The 17,475-nt window shown below is 40.3% G+C and overlaps 1 protein-coding gene across 1 annotated transcript in view; it reads right to left on the reverse strand.

Annotated features, from left to right (window-relative positions):
- Nucleotides 1–335: 335 nt before the first annotated feature.
- LOC130563184 (AT-rich interactive domain-containing protein 3B-like) overlaps nucleotides 336–17,475 on the reverse strand; it is a 40,418-nt gene continuing 23,278 nt past the window's right edge. Inside the window, exons 5-9 of the mRNA XM_057348613.1 lie at nucleotides 6,430–6,613; nucleotides 5,084–5,331; nucleotides 3,488–3,739; nucleotides 2,992–3,084; nucleotides 336–2,898 (exon numbers count right to left, since the gene is read on the reverse strand). Coding sequence (XP_057204596.1) covers nucleotides 2,729–2,898; nucleotides 2,992–3,084; nucleotides 3,488–3,739; nucleotides 5,084–5,331; nucleotides 6,430–6,613 — 947 coding nt within the window. The 3' untranslated portion in view covers nucleotides 336–2,728. The remainder of the gene's footprint in view (nucleotides 2,899–2,991; nucleotides 3,085–3,487; nucleotides 3,740–5,083; nucleotides 5,332–6,429; nucleotides 6,614–17,475) is intronic.

Raw genomic sequence — 17,475 nt, forward strand, 5'->3', positions numbered from 1 at the left:
GAAATCACAGGAAAACCATCTGAAGAACTTTTAGAAACCTCAGAAGTTTTCACAACATCTGTTTCCTTGTCTTACAGAATGCTGGCAGTTCTTTCTGCTGTGCAAAATCCTTTCTTTCAAAGCCCAGATCATCATTTACTCACCATCATGTCGATCCAAACCCGCACGCTACGACTGCTTCTGTTAAACAGAACAAATCATAAAACGTTCATGTAACAAATGAGACCAGAGAGAAAAACCGCAAGTCATCGTCATCTTCGGCTAAGTCACATACGTTTGAAACAACATGATGGTAAACATGTCAGAATTGAAATCTCATCATGCACAATTAGAAAAACAAACACAGAGTCAAGCTCACAGAATAAGATACACAACTTTATCTTCCCGTACATGTGTAAAGCCCCGAGAGCTGCCAACAAAACTCCATGTGTCACATTCACATCACACCATTGTTTTTAGAATATCAGTAATGTTGTGGTCATCATAACATTATAACCGTACAAACATATGCACAAGGCCACTGTACATGTATTCAGTGATGATCTGTACATCTCTTAACAAAAAACAGAAAAGAACAAAACTGAAGTGAAATGAGGTAATGAAGAATAATCTGAAGAGAAAACTCTCACTGACTTCCTGAGTGAAACACACATAACAACACAACTGATTGCTTTCACATCAACATCAGATTTAACAGCAGAATGACATCAGCGCCATCTAGAGATCAAACACAGACAATCATGTAAATCATTTAAAAAACAAACATCTGGACTCTTACACAGACGCACGTTTTCACCTCAAAGTCAAAAGAAAATTAAGGCATCTGCACAAAGAAAAGGACATAATAACGTCAACATAATAATGTTTGCTTTCAACATTCCCACCCATTCTCATTACTGTAATGCTGAACATCAGTTTCAGTTCAGTGATATAAACCACACGAGAACATCTCAGTGTACTACACAAAGGTTCGTCTCTTAGGAAAAGCGAGAGAGAGAGATGACATGTTAAACGTTTTTTCTAGCATCCTGGTCAGCAAAAAACGTCTCTTTTCAGTATTTTTGTCCTTTTCTTAAATCAAGTTGAGAAGCAAAATGACAAAATGAATGCTTTAAAGTTGGTTCTATATTGTTTTGAAATAAATGTTATTATGAAGTATTCTATAAAAGGTTTTTAGTACAAGCTCACTCAAAAAGCAAAACATATAATTGTATCTGTAAATACGTCATTTTGTACGGTTTAGCGTGTTGACAAAACATTTATATGCTCTCCTACTTGTAAGCGGCTTTGGATAAACGCGTCTGCCGAATGAATACATGTAATGTCAATGTAGTTCTCAAGTACACGTGTCTTGTTGAGATATTTGTCCTCTGGGCAAAAACGACAAGAACACTACACAACACTTCACACTCTCGCGGACGGCAGCAGACAAACACACGTGCCGTTTAAAGACCTGAAGTGTCTGGAAGGCATACAGTCATCATTGCTTGGTCACCTGACTGATGACATCATCAGACATTTTCCCGCGAAGTCACAAACCCTCCGTCCACCTGAACATCAATGTCTGAAATCAACACCAGTTTAACGGCGCGTCTGTGATGATCTTTGGAAAACTAGCCGCATAAAAACACAAGGCAGGTTCAGTTTGGTTTGGCTTGTTTAAGGTGAGCGGGTTAAAACATCTGATTGTACAAATGCAAATCATCACATTTCTCTCATGAACGCGCGAGAGCGAGAGGTGTTCACATGTGAAGAGCAAAAATCAAAACATCAGGACCTGACAGAAGCATCCATCTGCATTTACTGGCCATACGGTATATAAAACAAACAAAAACGAACAACACGAGAGCCAGTAAAACTCATGTGATAAATCACATCACTCAACCTTTCATGAGCTTCACGTTCTGCTCTGATGGCTGAGCCTCATGACAACATTCACATTTCACCACAAAATGACATCGAAACGACTCATTTACCACTATTTTTACAGATCTTTTCACATTCTCATAACTGAGATGATAAAGTATTGCTTTATGATTTATATTGTAGAGAATCTGTACGTGGTGACATTATTGACTACTAATGAAACACACAATATAATATCCCTGTGAAGTTGAGTTTGAGGTGAAATGTTTTTATGAGATCCACCGAACATCTGACAGACGTCAAAGGTCTGAGACACACAGCGACACCGATGGTCTGATATTATGAGAAAAACGTCCATGATTCCTGAGGTTTCTGAAAGGATGGCGGCCTCAGTGAGTCTGATCTCAGCGTCAGCAGGTGGACAGACACCTGAATGCATAGAACACTAAGTGACCGCACCGCGTCTTCCTGAATCAAATCAAATCTGACTACTTAATAACTCATTCATCAAAAGCTCACGAGGTGAGATTCACTTGATATGTTGAGGTATATATAAAAAAACATCTTAAAACGAAAAACTAAGAGACAATAAATTGCAAAACGCACACACAAACTTTATCTGAATAACAATCTTTAAGTCAGCGTTTGGCTCAATGTTGTGATTGTATTGAGCATTGAACACATTCGGTCTGACACACAAACACAACAGACGCATGGAAATCATCTGTTCGGTGAGTTTTGGCGTCTGTGAGTTTGTGTGTCTGTCTGTGCACTTTCCGAATCACAGGTGTGTTTATAATGTGTTGGAGAGTCAAAGCTGACAGGAGAAGTGAGGTAGTGGGCGGGCGGTGAATCAGATCGGTTATGGGGAGCCGCTGGTGCTCCGCCCCTTAGAGGAAGAAGAGGAGGCGGGGCTTTGGCCGGGGGCGGGGATAGGAAAGTTAAACACCCCAGTGGGTCCAGAAGGCGGCGCTGTAGCACCAAGACACACATTCACAGCCGTGGCTGATGACTTCTGTGCAAACAGAGTTCCTGTGACACAGAGACAGACGAGAAGTGATGTGGACCCTCAGAACACTTCACTATGACTCTTAAAGATGACGGCTATGTAGGGCCCTCGCTCACCTGAGTAAATAACGCCGTTGACCTCCACAGACATGCTGATGCCAGCAGCTCCAGAAGAAGAAATGCTGATGGCCAGATCACGCTTCTCATCCACTGCACGACAAAACAACCGCATCAGTAACAAACACACACACACACACACACACGCGCACACACACACACACACACACACACACACACACACACACGCAGAGAGAGAGAGACGCACGCACAAACACACACACACTCACAAACACACACACACGCAGAGAGAGAGAGACACACGCATGCACGCACGCACGCGCGCACACACACACACACACACACACACACGCAGAGAGAGAGAGACGCACACACGCACACACACACACACACACACACGCGCGCGCAGACCAAAAAATGTCCCCACAAGGACAAGGGTTTTGGATATTGCCATCTTTGTGGGGACATTTTGCCCCATACCGTAGGGTTTACCCTTCCCACACACGCTCACACACACAAACAAACGGGCACTGACCGTGGGGCGGAGCTGGCAGGCGCAGGTTCATGGGTATGTGTGACGTCATGGCGAGCAGGTTCTGCTGAAGGGCTTGATGCAGACGCCTCTGCTGCTCCTCGGCCAGTCGTAGCATCTTTCTCTCGGGTGTTTCCGTCTCCAGTTTCTCTCTGAGCTGCTCCAGCATGGCGGCTCGCGCCAGACCCGACTGCTGCTGACCCAGAGCCAGAGCCAGGGACGATCGGCCGGCCAACAGAGAGGGAACAGCGTCCTCTAGAGAATCAGAATCAGAAGAGCTTTATTGCCAAGTGTGCTTGCACACACAAGGAATTTTCTTTGGTGTTGGAAGCTTCTAGTACAGACATTCAACACAATGACAATACAATATAATACGATTTACAGTCTAAAAGATTCTAAATTGTGCATATATAAAATAAAGACTATTTTACAGAAAATGGGGGATAATAACATATAAGAGACATTGTACTGGGTAGTATATAGTAGAATATACATATTAACAGATTGTATGTACACTTGTGCAAATGGATAATTTAGTAAGTAGAGGTAGTGTTATATACATGTATACATAAGATGTAGATATAATAAGGCACAGTAGGGCACAGTAGTGCACACTATAGGAGTAGTGGAAGTGGAATATTGCTCTTAAGGAGCAGTTATCTGTTTAGGAGGGAGATTGCCTGGGGGAAGAAGCTGCTTCTGTGTCTGGAAGTCCTGGTGTTTGGTGCTCTAAAGCGCCGGCCAGAGGGCAGCAGATCAAAGAGTTTGTGTGCTGGGTGTGTGGAGTCAATGATGATTTTTCTTGCCCTGTTTTTCACTCTGGAATCGTACAGGTCCTGAAGTGTGGGCAGAGGAGCACCAATAATTTTCTCAGCACTACGAACTGTCCGTAGTGCTGAGACCGTAGAGGAGACCGACTTTACTCACATTACATCATAACAAGCAAATCTCCTGTCAAATACACTGTTGTCTGTCAAAACATCCTGTGAGACAAACACACACCCTTCAAGCGAAGACACGGCTTCCAAAATGAGATAACCCCGTTTACATTTTTTTCAAAAATCACGTTTTTTATTATGTTATGAGTGATCTCATTTTGGAGCCAAACTCTTCAAATATTCTGCTTGAGGCTTTGATATGGTTCGTGAGCTTACAGACGTGTTCATGTAATAATCACAGAACGTTTCAAATCATTGAAGTGCACATTAGTGAAGCTGCAGTTCATGTAGATGTGGACAGGAGGCGCTCCAACACACACAAACACAACTGGACAACGCTCAGCATAACAGAATCATCCCAGATAGCACAATCCATCTGGTTTATGGGTTTATGTATATTAGAAAGAGCTGTTGTACATCCATTCTAAATCATAAACATCTTACAGACATCTTCTAGATGTCTATATGATGTCTGACAGCAGACATCTCTGAGACGTATTGCAGATGAGCAAACGATGTATTGTAGATGTCTTGCAGATGTCAAATAGACGTAAACCAGATGTATGTGCGCTATCAGGGATGACGCTCGTCTCTAAACACCGCTCATCATAATAACCCAGCTGTGCTCTTTTAAAAACCGCAGAATGCATTAGACACTGACCGAGTCCCTTCTTCAGAGTCGACCCCGGAGACGTCCCCGCGGCCCCCATACTCAGAGCTGACAGATGCATCGTGGGTGGGGACAGGATGTGAGGGGCGGGGCTGGGGGAGGGGCTAAAGCGGAACAGGCTGTTACAGTAGCTGGGTCGACGGCCCTCACGCCGGTTGCTGTCGATGGCCGTCTGAAGCTCGGTGGGAGAACTCAGAGCTTTCCGCTCACACTCAAACGGGTAAAGATACTTCATGTATCTGTCACAGAAGAAAACACGTCAACACTAGGGCTGTGCAATTAATCGAACATTTTGGCTTTCAACAATTACAAAAACCTTTCCTTTCCATTACAGCGGTTCAGCTGTGCTATTTCTTTACATTGATTTTTCACTTGAATTCACAGTTTAAAAGCTTTTAATGCTTTTTTAAATGTCTATGTTGTTTAAAAAAGTAAATGAGTAATCCTGTTGAATAATCGGGATCTCAATTTTGGTCAAAATAACCGTGATTAATAACCGTCAACTCAACATCTGACATGAGTGACAGCTGACGAGACACTAATGCTGAAGATGCTGCAGGTCAAATGTGTCATGAGAGACAGAGTTACATATTTTATTATAATTCATCTCTTACTCAGCACCTTATTTTAATTGGACTCTAATGTTTCTACTTATTGTATGTCCTTTATTATATGTTCAATGCTTTGGAAATATTGTCTTTTCTGGCAATACGATAAACGCATATTTCGCAAAACTGCAATTGAACGTCACATGACCATTCGCGGCATGTTTTGGCAGAACATTTGGAAAGATAGAATGTGTTCACATTATATGATGGCTCAAATGCAGGAAAACGAGTGAGTGCAGTATGGAGATTTATTAGGAACAGTGAGGTCATATGAAAAGAAGGAAATATAGACATTTCTCTACGCTCTTTCATCACAGTAGGTGGCACTATATGCACTAAAGTGTGTTTGCAACCTGCCAGAAAACATACAAAGAAGAAGTACGGTCAGAATGAGGTATCCCCAGAAGAGAGAGAGACTCTTCCCCCCCAACTACCACAGTAATTCCACATCAATCAATACATCCTTCAGGCCAATTACTGTGAGACTCAATGACAAGAGTGAGTGTGTGTGTGTGTGTGTGTGTGTGTGTGTGTCGTCGTGCGGATTCTNNGTGGCGTGGGTGTGTGTGTGTGTGTGTGTGTGCGTGTGTGTGCGTGTCTGTGTGTGAGTGAGTGTGTGTGTGTGTGTGTGTGTCTGTGTGTGAGTGTCTGTGTGTGAGTGAGTGAGTGAGTGAGTGTGTGTGTGTGCGCGTGTGTGTCTGTGTGTGTGTGAGTGTCTGTGTGTCGTACTGTGTTCGGAGTGTGAAAGCGGCACTGGTGATGGAGGTGGGCAGGTTGAGACCCCTAGTAATCTCTCTCCAGATCTTCTTGTTTATAACCTCCACCAGTCCTCCCTTCTCAGTCACCAGTTTATAAAGCATGTAGAGATCCAGCACCTGCTTCGCCATGATGGGAATTCTGTTCACTGGAGTCCCTGCACAGAAAACATCATCATCATCATCATCATACTCCATAACCGAGGTAAAATCACAGTAACACATTACCTCATCAAGTCTGATCTGCATCAATGTGATTTAGTTTTTCACATAAACAATATGTGTGACTAGGGATGCTCATTTCGGTTAATTTCCCTAACCGAGAACCGACACTCGTTATTCGAACATTAACCGTTAACCGATAAGATTCTAATAATAAACTGGAATTAAAAAAGCACATGCTGCGTCTCGTTTCGAAGGCTGCGTCCTCCGGAGGTCGCGTTTGTCCGCCGCATATACCTTCGCATGCGACATCCGGAGGACGCAGACTTCAAAATGAGAACATACCTGCAGTTGACGAGGGTCTGTGACACGTTAAATATACAAACATTTTTTTCACAGATTTATTTTAACATGCAAACAGCAGCATAACGAATACATCAACAACAGCACCTGCATTCACATATTATCACATTTTCACGAACCTGCGGCGTTTTGGACAATGGAGAAAAACTAAAATAATATATAAATCCAAAGCATAAAATAAACATTCAAGAAAAAAAATGAACAAAATATGACAAAACAAAAACACAGAAGAACCGGCAAAGTTTATATCCGTCAGAAAGTTTTTTCATCATCAAATAAAAATAGCAGGCCTACCTCAATCCAAAGCTTGGAGATTTTATTTAATAAAGTAACATGTTTACGTGTTGTGGTGACAGTCTGGAGCCTGTTGACAATTAGACCCGCGGCAGAAAACACCCTCTCAGATGGCACGGATGTCCCGGGAATGTAGTGATAACGCCTCGGGAGGCGCGACACATTTGCTTTCCACCAGCCAGTCTTAGCTAAACATATATACAGTAAATCCGATCTGCTATACCACCCAAAATACAAACATCCACCGGTCGCGCAATTTTCTTCTCCAAAGCGCACGGGCAGCCGATGCTAAGCATCCATGAGATAAGTTTATGTAAAAGATAAATTGATGGCTAGCACTGAAATTCCCTTGCAGTAGCTCCGCTACTAGCTCTGCTGAGCCGTAGACACGCCGGGAAGACCGAGAATGTCACTGCGCATTGTGAGCGCGATTGTCCCGTTTCTACATTTAAAACAAAGAACTTGAGCAAGGCTGCCAGTGGCACTCCGTTTGGAGGAGTAAAGCCCTGACAAATGTGCCTCAACAATCAGAGGAATTACATGTGTCCTGTTTCGTCAAGTGACTTGCGTGATCGGATTTTAATCATCTCGAAAACGTTTCAGAGGGCATTTACACCTAGTCGCACGCGTCTGCACGCTCCGTGAGTTAATGCTTAGCATGTTTTTCTTTCACCATAGAGAAAACTAAAAACATGTACGATTTAATAGTCATTTAAAAACGTATGATTCAATTATTTTATTATTATATTATTAAACTTAAAATAAACATACCTTTTACATCGTTTAACTGATAGTATTAACCGGTCAAAATTTTAACGATCAGTTAACGGTTAAACGGTCAATATGAGCATCCCTATGTGTGACGCTTCATTTATTCTTTGATTTAAAGAGCGAATGAAACGAGCAGATATGTGTGTGTACTGATAATCATCATTTAAGGTCCCCATGAGGAAAACGGCTTATAAATCATACAGAATGATATTTATTGAAAATATAAAAATGCAGAGAGGTTTGTGTGAGGGTTAGGTTTAGGGGATAAAATATATTATAAGCCAGATATAAAATCAATGGAAGTCTATGGAATGTCCCCATAAAAAACCTGAGTGTGTGTGTGCAGGTGAGAGGTCACGACATCACACATTCTCCCAGAAGAGACTTCAAAAGACGACAGGAAGAAAAACTCACATCACCCCACTTCAGCAAACAAACCTGACCTGAAAACACCACCCAGACTTCTGATAGCTCTACATTCATCTTTATCTGTACATCAGAGTTAAACATCTATATGAAGAGTACACAGTGTTCCCTCAGTGAACAGCACCACGCCGGGGTCACGTCTCATCTACACCTCAGATGGATTTATGATGTCAGACGTGAAGTGAGGATGGCCAATGAGTAAAGAAAGAGTCAAGAGTGAAGGACTCGCCTTGACACACAAGCACACTGACCAGTGATGTCACAGAAACAGAGACAACCAATCAAAACAACGGCAAAGGTTAAAGGTCGGCCTGGGGTTACTGATGCTGAACACACGCGGACACACACCTACACGCACGTGCACGCACACACACACGCACGCACGCACGCACACGCACACACACACGCACGCACGCGCGCGCACACACACACACACACAGTGAATTGAGAAAAGAACTCGTAAATTCTGATAAATGTTCCCGTCTGAATGGTGTCAAAGTATAAATATGTATATTTAGCAAAGCAAGAAAAAAATCATTTTTATATTATGCGTGTTTTTTATGTAGTTTGTCATGAATTGTGTTTGTCAACAGAAGTTCAGCGCTGGTGTTTGTTAAGCCGCTCTGACAGGAATTAAACAAACAGTAAATTCATGTTAGCAGGACTGGAGTTTACGGTGGCGCCAGTGCCACGCGAAGCAGCGTTCTGATTGGCTCCAGGTGAACCCTCCCATCATGCCTCGCTGGGTTGATTTTCCCTTTGGGACGGGCCCATCAGGAGTAGAGTGATTAATGGCAGAGAGGTCAGAGGTCAGGCGGCTGAGGCCCCAGCAGGTCGCTCTCTTCAGCCTACATTCTGTTTGAGGTTCGGCCACGAGATCTGAGTTCAAGAATCTGAGATGTGTTTAATTGTCATGAAAATAATGACACAATGAACAATATCTTCATAGAATCAAATGAAACCAAAGAAATACTGTAGTTTCTACTATAGCAAACTGTAGGGCAGTATAGTGTAGTAACTACACGTTGTTTATGTATGCTATAGAATACAATAGTAATACTAAAGAGAATTGATCAACTGTAGTAAATACTTTAAAGTTGGTATTAAATTAATATTATAAATCTAATTACTTGACACAGTGTTGAAGTATTTATTATCAATTATTTACCTGTGCATTTACATTTAGTCAGCAGATGCTTTTATCTAAAGTGACTTACAGAGAGTTTAGGAAGCAATAATGTACAGTATATAAGTGCTAACACTAAGTTGCACATTATTCTTTTTAAAAATTCATTTGCGCTTGTAATCTTTAATGAAAAACGTTACCCTCCTCCCCCTCTCGACCTCTCTTCACTTCTGTAATGGCTGCGATGACTGACAGAAAGCAAACTGGCGTTCAAATCTTTCAACGGTCCAATCAGTTCTCGGTGGACGAAATCATGTCCCACCCTACATTTTTTTCTCATTTCAGAAGTTGTTTCACTCGGGTATACGACACGATACGGAAAAAAACAGTTGCTACTTCCGTTTCATGCCGACTTTAATATATACTATTGTAAAGTTAAAAACACTACAGACTGTTTCATTTGGTGCGCGCACTGGGACTACAGTTAACTTCCAGTTTGTGTTTGGCTAGTATCTAATAATATAACTATTTATATTTTATTTCATTTATGTTATTGTTCATTTGTATAATTATTTTATTGTATAATAATTGAATTAAATAAACAATTTGTTGAATTTTGTTGTATGTTCATTTTATTAAATATACAATTTGTTGAATGGGTCCTATAGTTTTGAGGCATTTAAAGTCCCAGTGAAATTAAAAATGACATTTTCATGAAATATTGCAGCATTTATAGTAAATAGCTTATCAATGTGGGTCATTTTCTTTTTAAAATTCATGTGACCTCATAATCTTCAATTAAAATCTGAAAATCCATTTTAATCTATCTATTTTAAATGACGTAAATTACACGATTTGGCAAGAGCATCCGTTAACTCCTCCCCTTCAACTGTCAGTCTCCTGCCAGTTCCATTTCAAAATCAATGCGACAGCTGTTTGTACACATCCAATCAATTCGCAGTGAAAAACGCAAGCCACACCCACTAATTGTCTCCTTTGATATTCCTTTTCACTCGGAAATGTGTCGGAATACAGCAGTAAAAACGATCGAAAACTTCTGGTTCACGGGGGCTTTAAACGAACCGTATGGTACATTGACATCTAGCGGTTGAGATTGGTATCGCAGTCTAAATTCAAATATTAGAGAGACAAGTTTAGCCAAGTAACGCTTCTTCTTAGTTTCTTTTACTTATCAGACGCGTAAGCGTGTAGCAGTCGGAAGTTAACTGCAGCCCATGAACGAGTTCATGCGCAGTAACGTTTGTTTATGTTGTCACTTTGAAACAGTCCATAGCAGTGGTTCTCAAACTTTTCACATCAAATACCACCTTTAATAAAATGTGTTGTTCCAAGTACCCCCTAATGACCGCCAAAGAAAATCACATGAATAAACACTCAAATTAATACTAGAGCTGTGAATCTTTATCTATACACCTCGTCCTCCAATTCTAAAGTATTATTAATAATACAAACACTTTTTATTTACTAGCTGTTTTCAAACTAAAGAACATGTTTTTCAAGTTAGTCAGCAGTAATAGTGGACACAAAACACTTGTCTGTAGTACAATAGTGGCTTCCATTCCTATTATTGTTACTTGCACCTCATGTCATATGTTTAGCTTAGCCTTCTCTGTCAGCTGCGAGGGTTTTATATGCGATAAATGCAGGGAAATAGTTAGGCTGACAGAGAAGATCTTAGAATTAGAGTCTCGCATCCAATCGTTATCTGAGGATAGTAAGAGTGTAACGACGATAGAAAACACTTTGGATGCGAGCAACATTAGCGCACACAGCTCGGTTCCGGTTGAAAATCCCCCGCAGCTGGGAAACTTCGTGACTGTGAGACGGCGTAGTCGCAGGACAAAACATCACTCGACTGTTCCGATTACAGTCTCGAACAGGTTTGCCCCGCTCAGTGACGCACCGACTGAGAAACCTGCTGAAAGTGCCCTAGTTATCGGTGATTCTGTTGTTCGGAACGTTAACATAGAGGCGCCAGCCACCATAGTACAATGTAGTCCAGGGCACCACACAGATTTTATTAAAGAATTTGGTGGGTTCTTATCAGAACTAGTACTGGCCGCAGATAGAGTCCTTGTCGTTGGTGACTTTAACATCCATGTAGATAACATTACAGATGCCTTAGGAATGGCTTTCAAAGACACTCTTAACTCCATGGGCGTTAGTCAACATGTGTCAGGACCCACTCACCTTCGTAATCATACTTTAGATTTAATACTGTTTTACGGTATAAATGTGGACGACGTTAAAATCCTTCAGCAGAGTGAAGACATTTCGGATCATTATCTGGTATTATGTTTGCTTCACTGGCCTACGGCTGCAAATAAAACTCATTGTTACAAATATGGGAGAACAATAACTTCAACTACCAAAGATGCGTTTCTCGATAATCTGCCCGAATTGTCTCAAATCATGAGAAATAACGTTGAAGATCTTGAAACTACCACTGAAAATTTTAATTCCACCTTCTCGATAACGCTAGACACAGTTGCTCCTCTACGTTTAAAGAAGATTAAAAAAGGCAGTCAAACACCGTGGTATAATGAACACACTCAGGCTCTAAAGAAAGCGGCCCGAAAAATGGAGCGCAACTTTAAGAAAACTAAATTAGAGGTATTTCGTACAGCATGGAAGGATAGTATTCGAAAATACAGGAAAGCCCTAAAAACTTCTAGATCCGCCTACTTTTCATCACTAATAGAAGAAAACCAGCACAACCCTAGGTTTTTATTTAACACGGTGGCTAAATTAACAAAAAATAAATCGTCAGTGACTTCTGATCCTGTATATCAGCATAGCAGTGATGAATTTATGAACTACTTCACATATAAAATCCAAGATATTAGAGAAAAAATTATAACAATGCAATCAGAAGTGAAACCCGCTGAACAAACTAACTACAGCGCCCTTAAGGAGAAAATGCAATTATTTTATACCGTAGATCAAGATGAGCTGTCTAAAATTATTAGATCATCTAAATCAACAACATGCATACTAGACCCTATACCTACAAATCTACTGAAAGAGATGCTCCCAGAAATTATAGATCCTCTTCTTGGTATTATTAACTCATCTCTGACATTAGGACATGTGCCTAAAGCATATAAGGTGGCTGTTATAAGGCCCCTTGTCAAAAAACCCCAACTCGACCCTAGAGAACTAAGGAACTACAGGCCTATATCGAATCTACCTTTCATATCTAAAGTTCTGGAAAAAGTAGTTTCAACTCAATTATGCTCCTTCCTCCAAAGGAATGACATCAATGAAGAATTCCAGTCTGGATTTAGAGCATGTCACAGTACAGAGACTGCTTTGATCAGAGTTACAAATGATCTGCTATTGGCGTCTGACCGAGGTTGTATCTCGTTATTGGTGCTGCTAGACCTTAGTGCTGCATTCGATACCATTGACCACAGCACACTCCTACATAGACTCGAAAATTATGTCGGCATTAAGGGAATAGCTTTGAAATGGTTTAAATCTTATTTATCCGACCGTTTTCAATTTGTAGCAATAAACAATGAGGTGTCACGCAAATCGCAAGTCCAGTACGGTGTACCACAGGGCTCAGTCTTAGGGCCTCTGCTCTTCGCATTATACATGCTACCTCTAGGAGATATAATAAAGCGACACGGAGTTAGCTTTCACTGTTATGCTGATGATACTCAACTTTATATTTCCTCGAAGCCTCATGAAACACAGCAGTTCCATCGAATAATGGAATGCATAGTCGATATAAAAAACTGGATGAGTAACAACTTTTTATTACTGAACTCGGACAAAACGGAAGTGTTACTTATTGGACCGAAAACTGCTATAAGTAACAACCAAGAATACTGTTTAACTATTGACGGATGTTCCATAAAACCCTCGTCGTCAGCAAAGAATCTTGGCGTTCTATTCGATAGTAATCTGTCATTTGAGAGCCACGTCGCCAACACCTGTAAAATTGCGTTTTTCCATCTTAAGAATATATCTAAACTACGTCATATGCTGTCAATCTCAGATGCAGAGAAGTTAATTCATGCATTCATGACATCAAGACTAGATTACTGTAATGCACTGTTAGGTGGTTGCCCTGCAGGCTTATTACAAAAACTCCAATTGGTCCAAAACGCGGCAGCTCGAGTTCTTACACGTACAAAAAAGTATGAACATATTAGCCCGGTTCTGTCAACCTTGCACTGGTTACCTATAAAGCATCGCGTTAACTTTAAAATCTTGCTTATTACCTATAAAGCCTTACATGGTTTAGCTCCTCAGTACTTGAATGAACTCCTTTTGTATTACAGTCCTTCACGTGCATTACGCTCTCAGGCGTCCTGTCAGTTGGTAATACCTAGAATTTCAAAATCAAGTGCAGGTGGTAGATCCTTTTCCTATCTAGCGCCTAAACTTTGGAATAGTCTTCCCTGCACTGTCCGGGAGGCAGACACACTCTGTCAGTTTAAATCTAGACTAAAGACGCATCTTTTTAATCTTGCATACACTACTCTTCCATAATATAAATCTTCAGAGGGTTTAGGCTGCATTAGTTAGATCAACCGGAACCAAAAACACAACTGATGTACTTGTTGCATCAAAGAGTACAGAACAGTACTCTACTCTCAGCCAGTCTTGTCTCATTGTTCCAAGGTTACCACAGCGAGCAGGATGCAGTTCATGGCCTGACCTGATGGTAGAGCGGAGAATGGGAAGTGGGGACCTGACAAGAGCTGAGATGATAGAGCTGGATAAAGAAGGACGCGGTCTCTTGACATGTCTTCACCACAAAATTTCAAATGCTATTAGATTATTAATGATAATCTTAAACTATAATTTATTTTATTATTAAGTTTATTTATTTTATTTAGCCTTGTTGTGCAAGTTCTCTGGAGCTTGTGCAGAGGCAGCAGCTTTTGCCAGAGGGGAACTGGAATCCCCTGGTTGGGCCTGGGTTCTCCTGAGGGTTTTTTCTCCATTAGAGTTTTGGGTTCCTCGCCACCGTTTGCATACTGTTTTGCATCTGCCTGGCCGGGGGGGCTGCTTTAGAATTTTAAAGTTTTACTTAATTAATATTGCATATAGGAATTTATAGTCTGTTATATTTGACCTGTGCTTCTCTCTCCTTTATCTTAAATGTGAGCTCTCACTGAGCGTGTGTGTGTGCGTGCGCGTGTCTTTGTTTGTGCGCGTACTTGTCTGTGTACGTGTGTGTGTGTGTGTGTGTTAGTACGTGTGCATATTGTGTGTGTGGAGTGTTTTGTATGTGGGTATGTCTGTCTTCTTTGTTTTCACCTTTTTCTTGTTTTTACAGGTACAACTTTAATTGGTTTGCTTATAGTCAATATGTCTCATGTACAGCTGCTTCGTAACAATGAAAATTGTAAAAAGCGCTATATAAATAAAGTTGAGTTGAGAAGTACACAGTAAACAGGGCTCTGGAAATGACTTTTATGGGGGATTTATTGACTTTGTGGGGACTTGCAGAGAGACAACAAACTGATATTAAAGACAAACAATGTGGAAAGAATATTTAACACATTAGATAAATAAATATGCGTATACCTAAACATCAAGAGAACAGCGGTCGCCTATTAAACAAACAGAGACTTTTACACTTTACTGCAGCGGCTCTTGTCAAAGCGACGTGTCAAAAATACATCGCAACGCGCGCTTCATTGATTTAACCTCGAATAGATGCAGACGCGCGTTGAATTAGCACTTTACAGCAATAACACCAGCTTTAAACAGCGGTTCAAGTAAATCCAGTTTTTCACCTACTGTTGCACTTGTGTATATGGTTGAGTGACAATAAAGGGATTTGATTTGAAGTGCAGAAATACATAAGAAACTTAATTTGCCCGTAGCTCGTCGGAAGAGAGAGAGGGACTCACAAGCACTCTGTGTTTGAGCTGCCCGTCACGCGCCTGAGTTACATCCACCAATGAGCAATAAATCATCAATCCTTCATACAGCTTTATTTAAATGAGATGTATTGCGTATTTATCTATCATGTGTTAAACATTTGAAATTGCATTTAAAACACAAAGTCAATTAAAGTATTTAGTATTCTGTCATGTCACGTAGTACCACTAGTGGTGCGCGCACCACAGTTTGAGAACCACTGGTCTATAGTATTTCAGATTTTTGCTTCTGTTTATTATATTAATTTGCAATATATTTTTAATGGTGGAATAATTTCTATGAAGAAATTGAAGTCAATACGAGTCTACAGTAAAGACTCGTGAAGTGAATGGATCCGAGCGTCAGATATCAGCAAGACACATGAAATATGACTGATTTCACATGATGGACATTCAGTGAATAATTCACTGTGCACACACACGCGCACACATGTATGTTTTATTATCTCCGTGGGGACATTCCATAGGCGTAATGTTTTTATACTGTACAAACTGTATATTCTATCCCCTATCCCTAACCCTATCCCTAAACCTAAAGATCATAGAACACTTTTTGCATTTTTAGATTTGTAAAAAATATTGTTCTGTACAATTTATTAGCTTTTTTGCCCATAGACCTTAAAAAAATTTTGGTCTCTACAGATATAGATCTCTTACATTAAATTGCGTGTGGCTTGTGGTGGCATCAATGCAGAGGTGTAAAGAGTACCTGAAAACCATACTTAGTAAAAGTACAGATACCTTGCAGTGAAAATTACTCCATTACAAGTTACAAGTCACCAATTCCAAAACGACTTCAGTAAAAGTCTCCGAGTATCTGATTTGAACAGTACTTGAGTATTTTACTCATACTGAATGTAGGCTCAAAGCAGCACTAGTCCTCAACACTTAAGAGACACGTCAGTGAAAAACAGTTGATTTGTGAGGAGAGCAATCGCATTTATTTTCTTAAATCATAATAAGACTGAACACCTCAAAATTGCAACAAATCATGGTCGACACCATAACCTACGTCATTACAAACACCCAAGTCTCATTTAAGCTCAAGTGCTCATAAGTAAACCAAACTCCTTCAAAAGGGTCTCTTCAATATAACAGATAAATAAAATAATGTTAAGTAGAATTAAAAAGTCAAAGCCTTTTTGCACTGGACATGCTGGTTTGGGCCTCATGGCCAGCTGCAGTCATGTCCTCATTTCACATACACTGTTAGCCCTTACCTGCCATTTCTACAGTAATATATTGGCAACACTGTTGCCAGCTAGTTACTGTAAACTACTGCAATGGCTGTTTGAAGATCATTATTAAAGAATCTATTAACGCACTTAAGTCACACAGTCTTAGATGAACAAGTGTAAATAACAGATGAACACAATAAATCTGTCAAGATTTCACCAGAGGAGAATTAAACACAAACATCAATAACATCTTCACATATTACAGACACCACTTTCACTTTATTTCTGTCATCTGTGTAAGATCTTATTGAGATTAACTCGAGTTCATAGTGGTTCAATTATGTTTTAAGTCACCATTATGGCGATCAGTGTTTGCTTTGGTTGGACTCTTTGACTTTCTTGTAGCTTTAAAATGTACACTTTTACCGCAACTTTATGTTTGCTTAGTAACTGAAGATACATCTGAAAGAATTCAATCATTAAATAATAATAATAAAGCATTTAAGATTTATTAAGATATGTTTGGTAAAGTGATTACATGTTATAATGGAAAGATCTCTGTCAGAAAATCTTTCTTTGCAATTGAGACACAGTTAGACACTTGACATACAAACCTCATCAATGATGACAAACAATCATGAATGAGTTTTGTACTATGTACCCAGCATGCATTGCAGCATGAAGCTGTTCAGTTGATTGTCACCATTGTTGAGATTCATATGTGGATTGTTTCATTTCTCTGTGTCCGACTCATTCTATAGGTTGAATATTTT

Source organism: Triplophysa rosa, linkage group LG12, assembly GCF_024868665.1.
Source record: "Triplophysa rosa linkage group LG12, Trosa_1v2, whole genome shotgun sequence".
NCBI lineage: Eukaryota > Metazoa > Chordata > Actinopteri > Cypriniformes > Nemacheilidae > Triplophysa > Triplophysa rosa.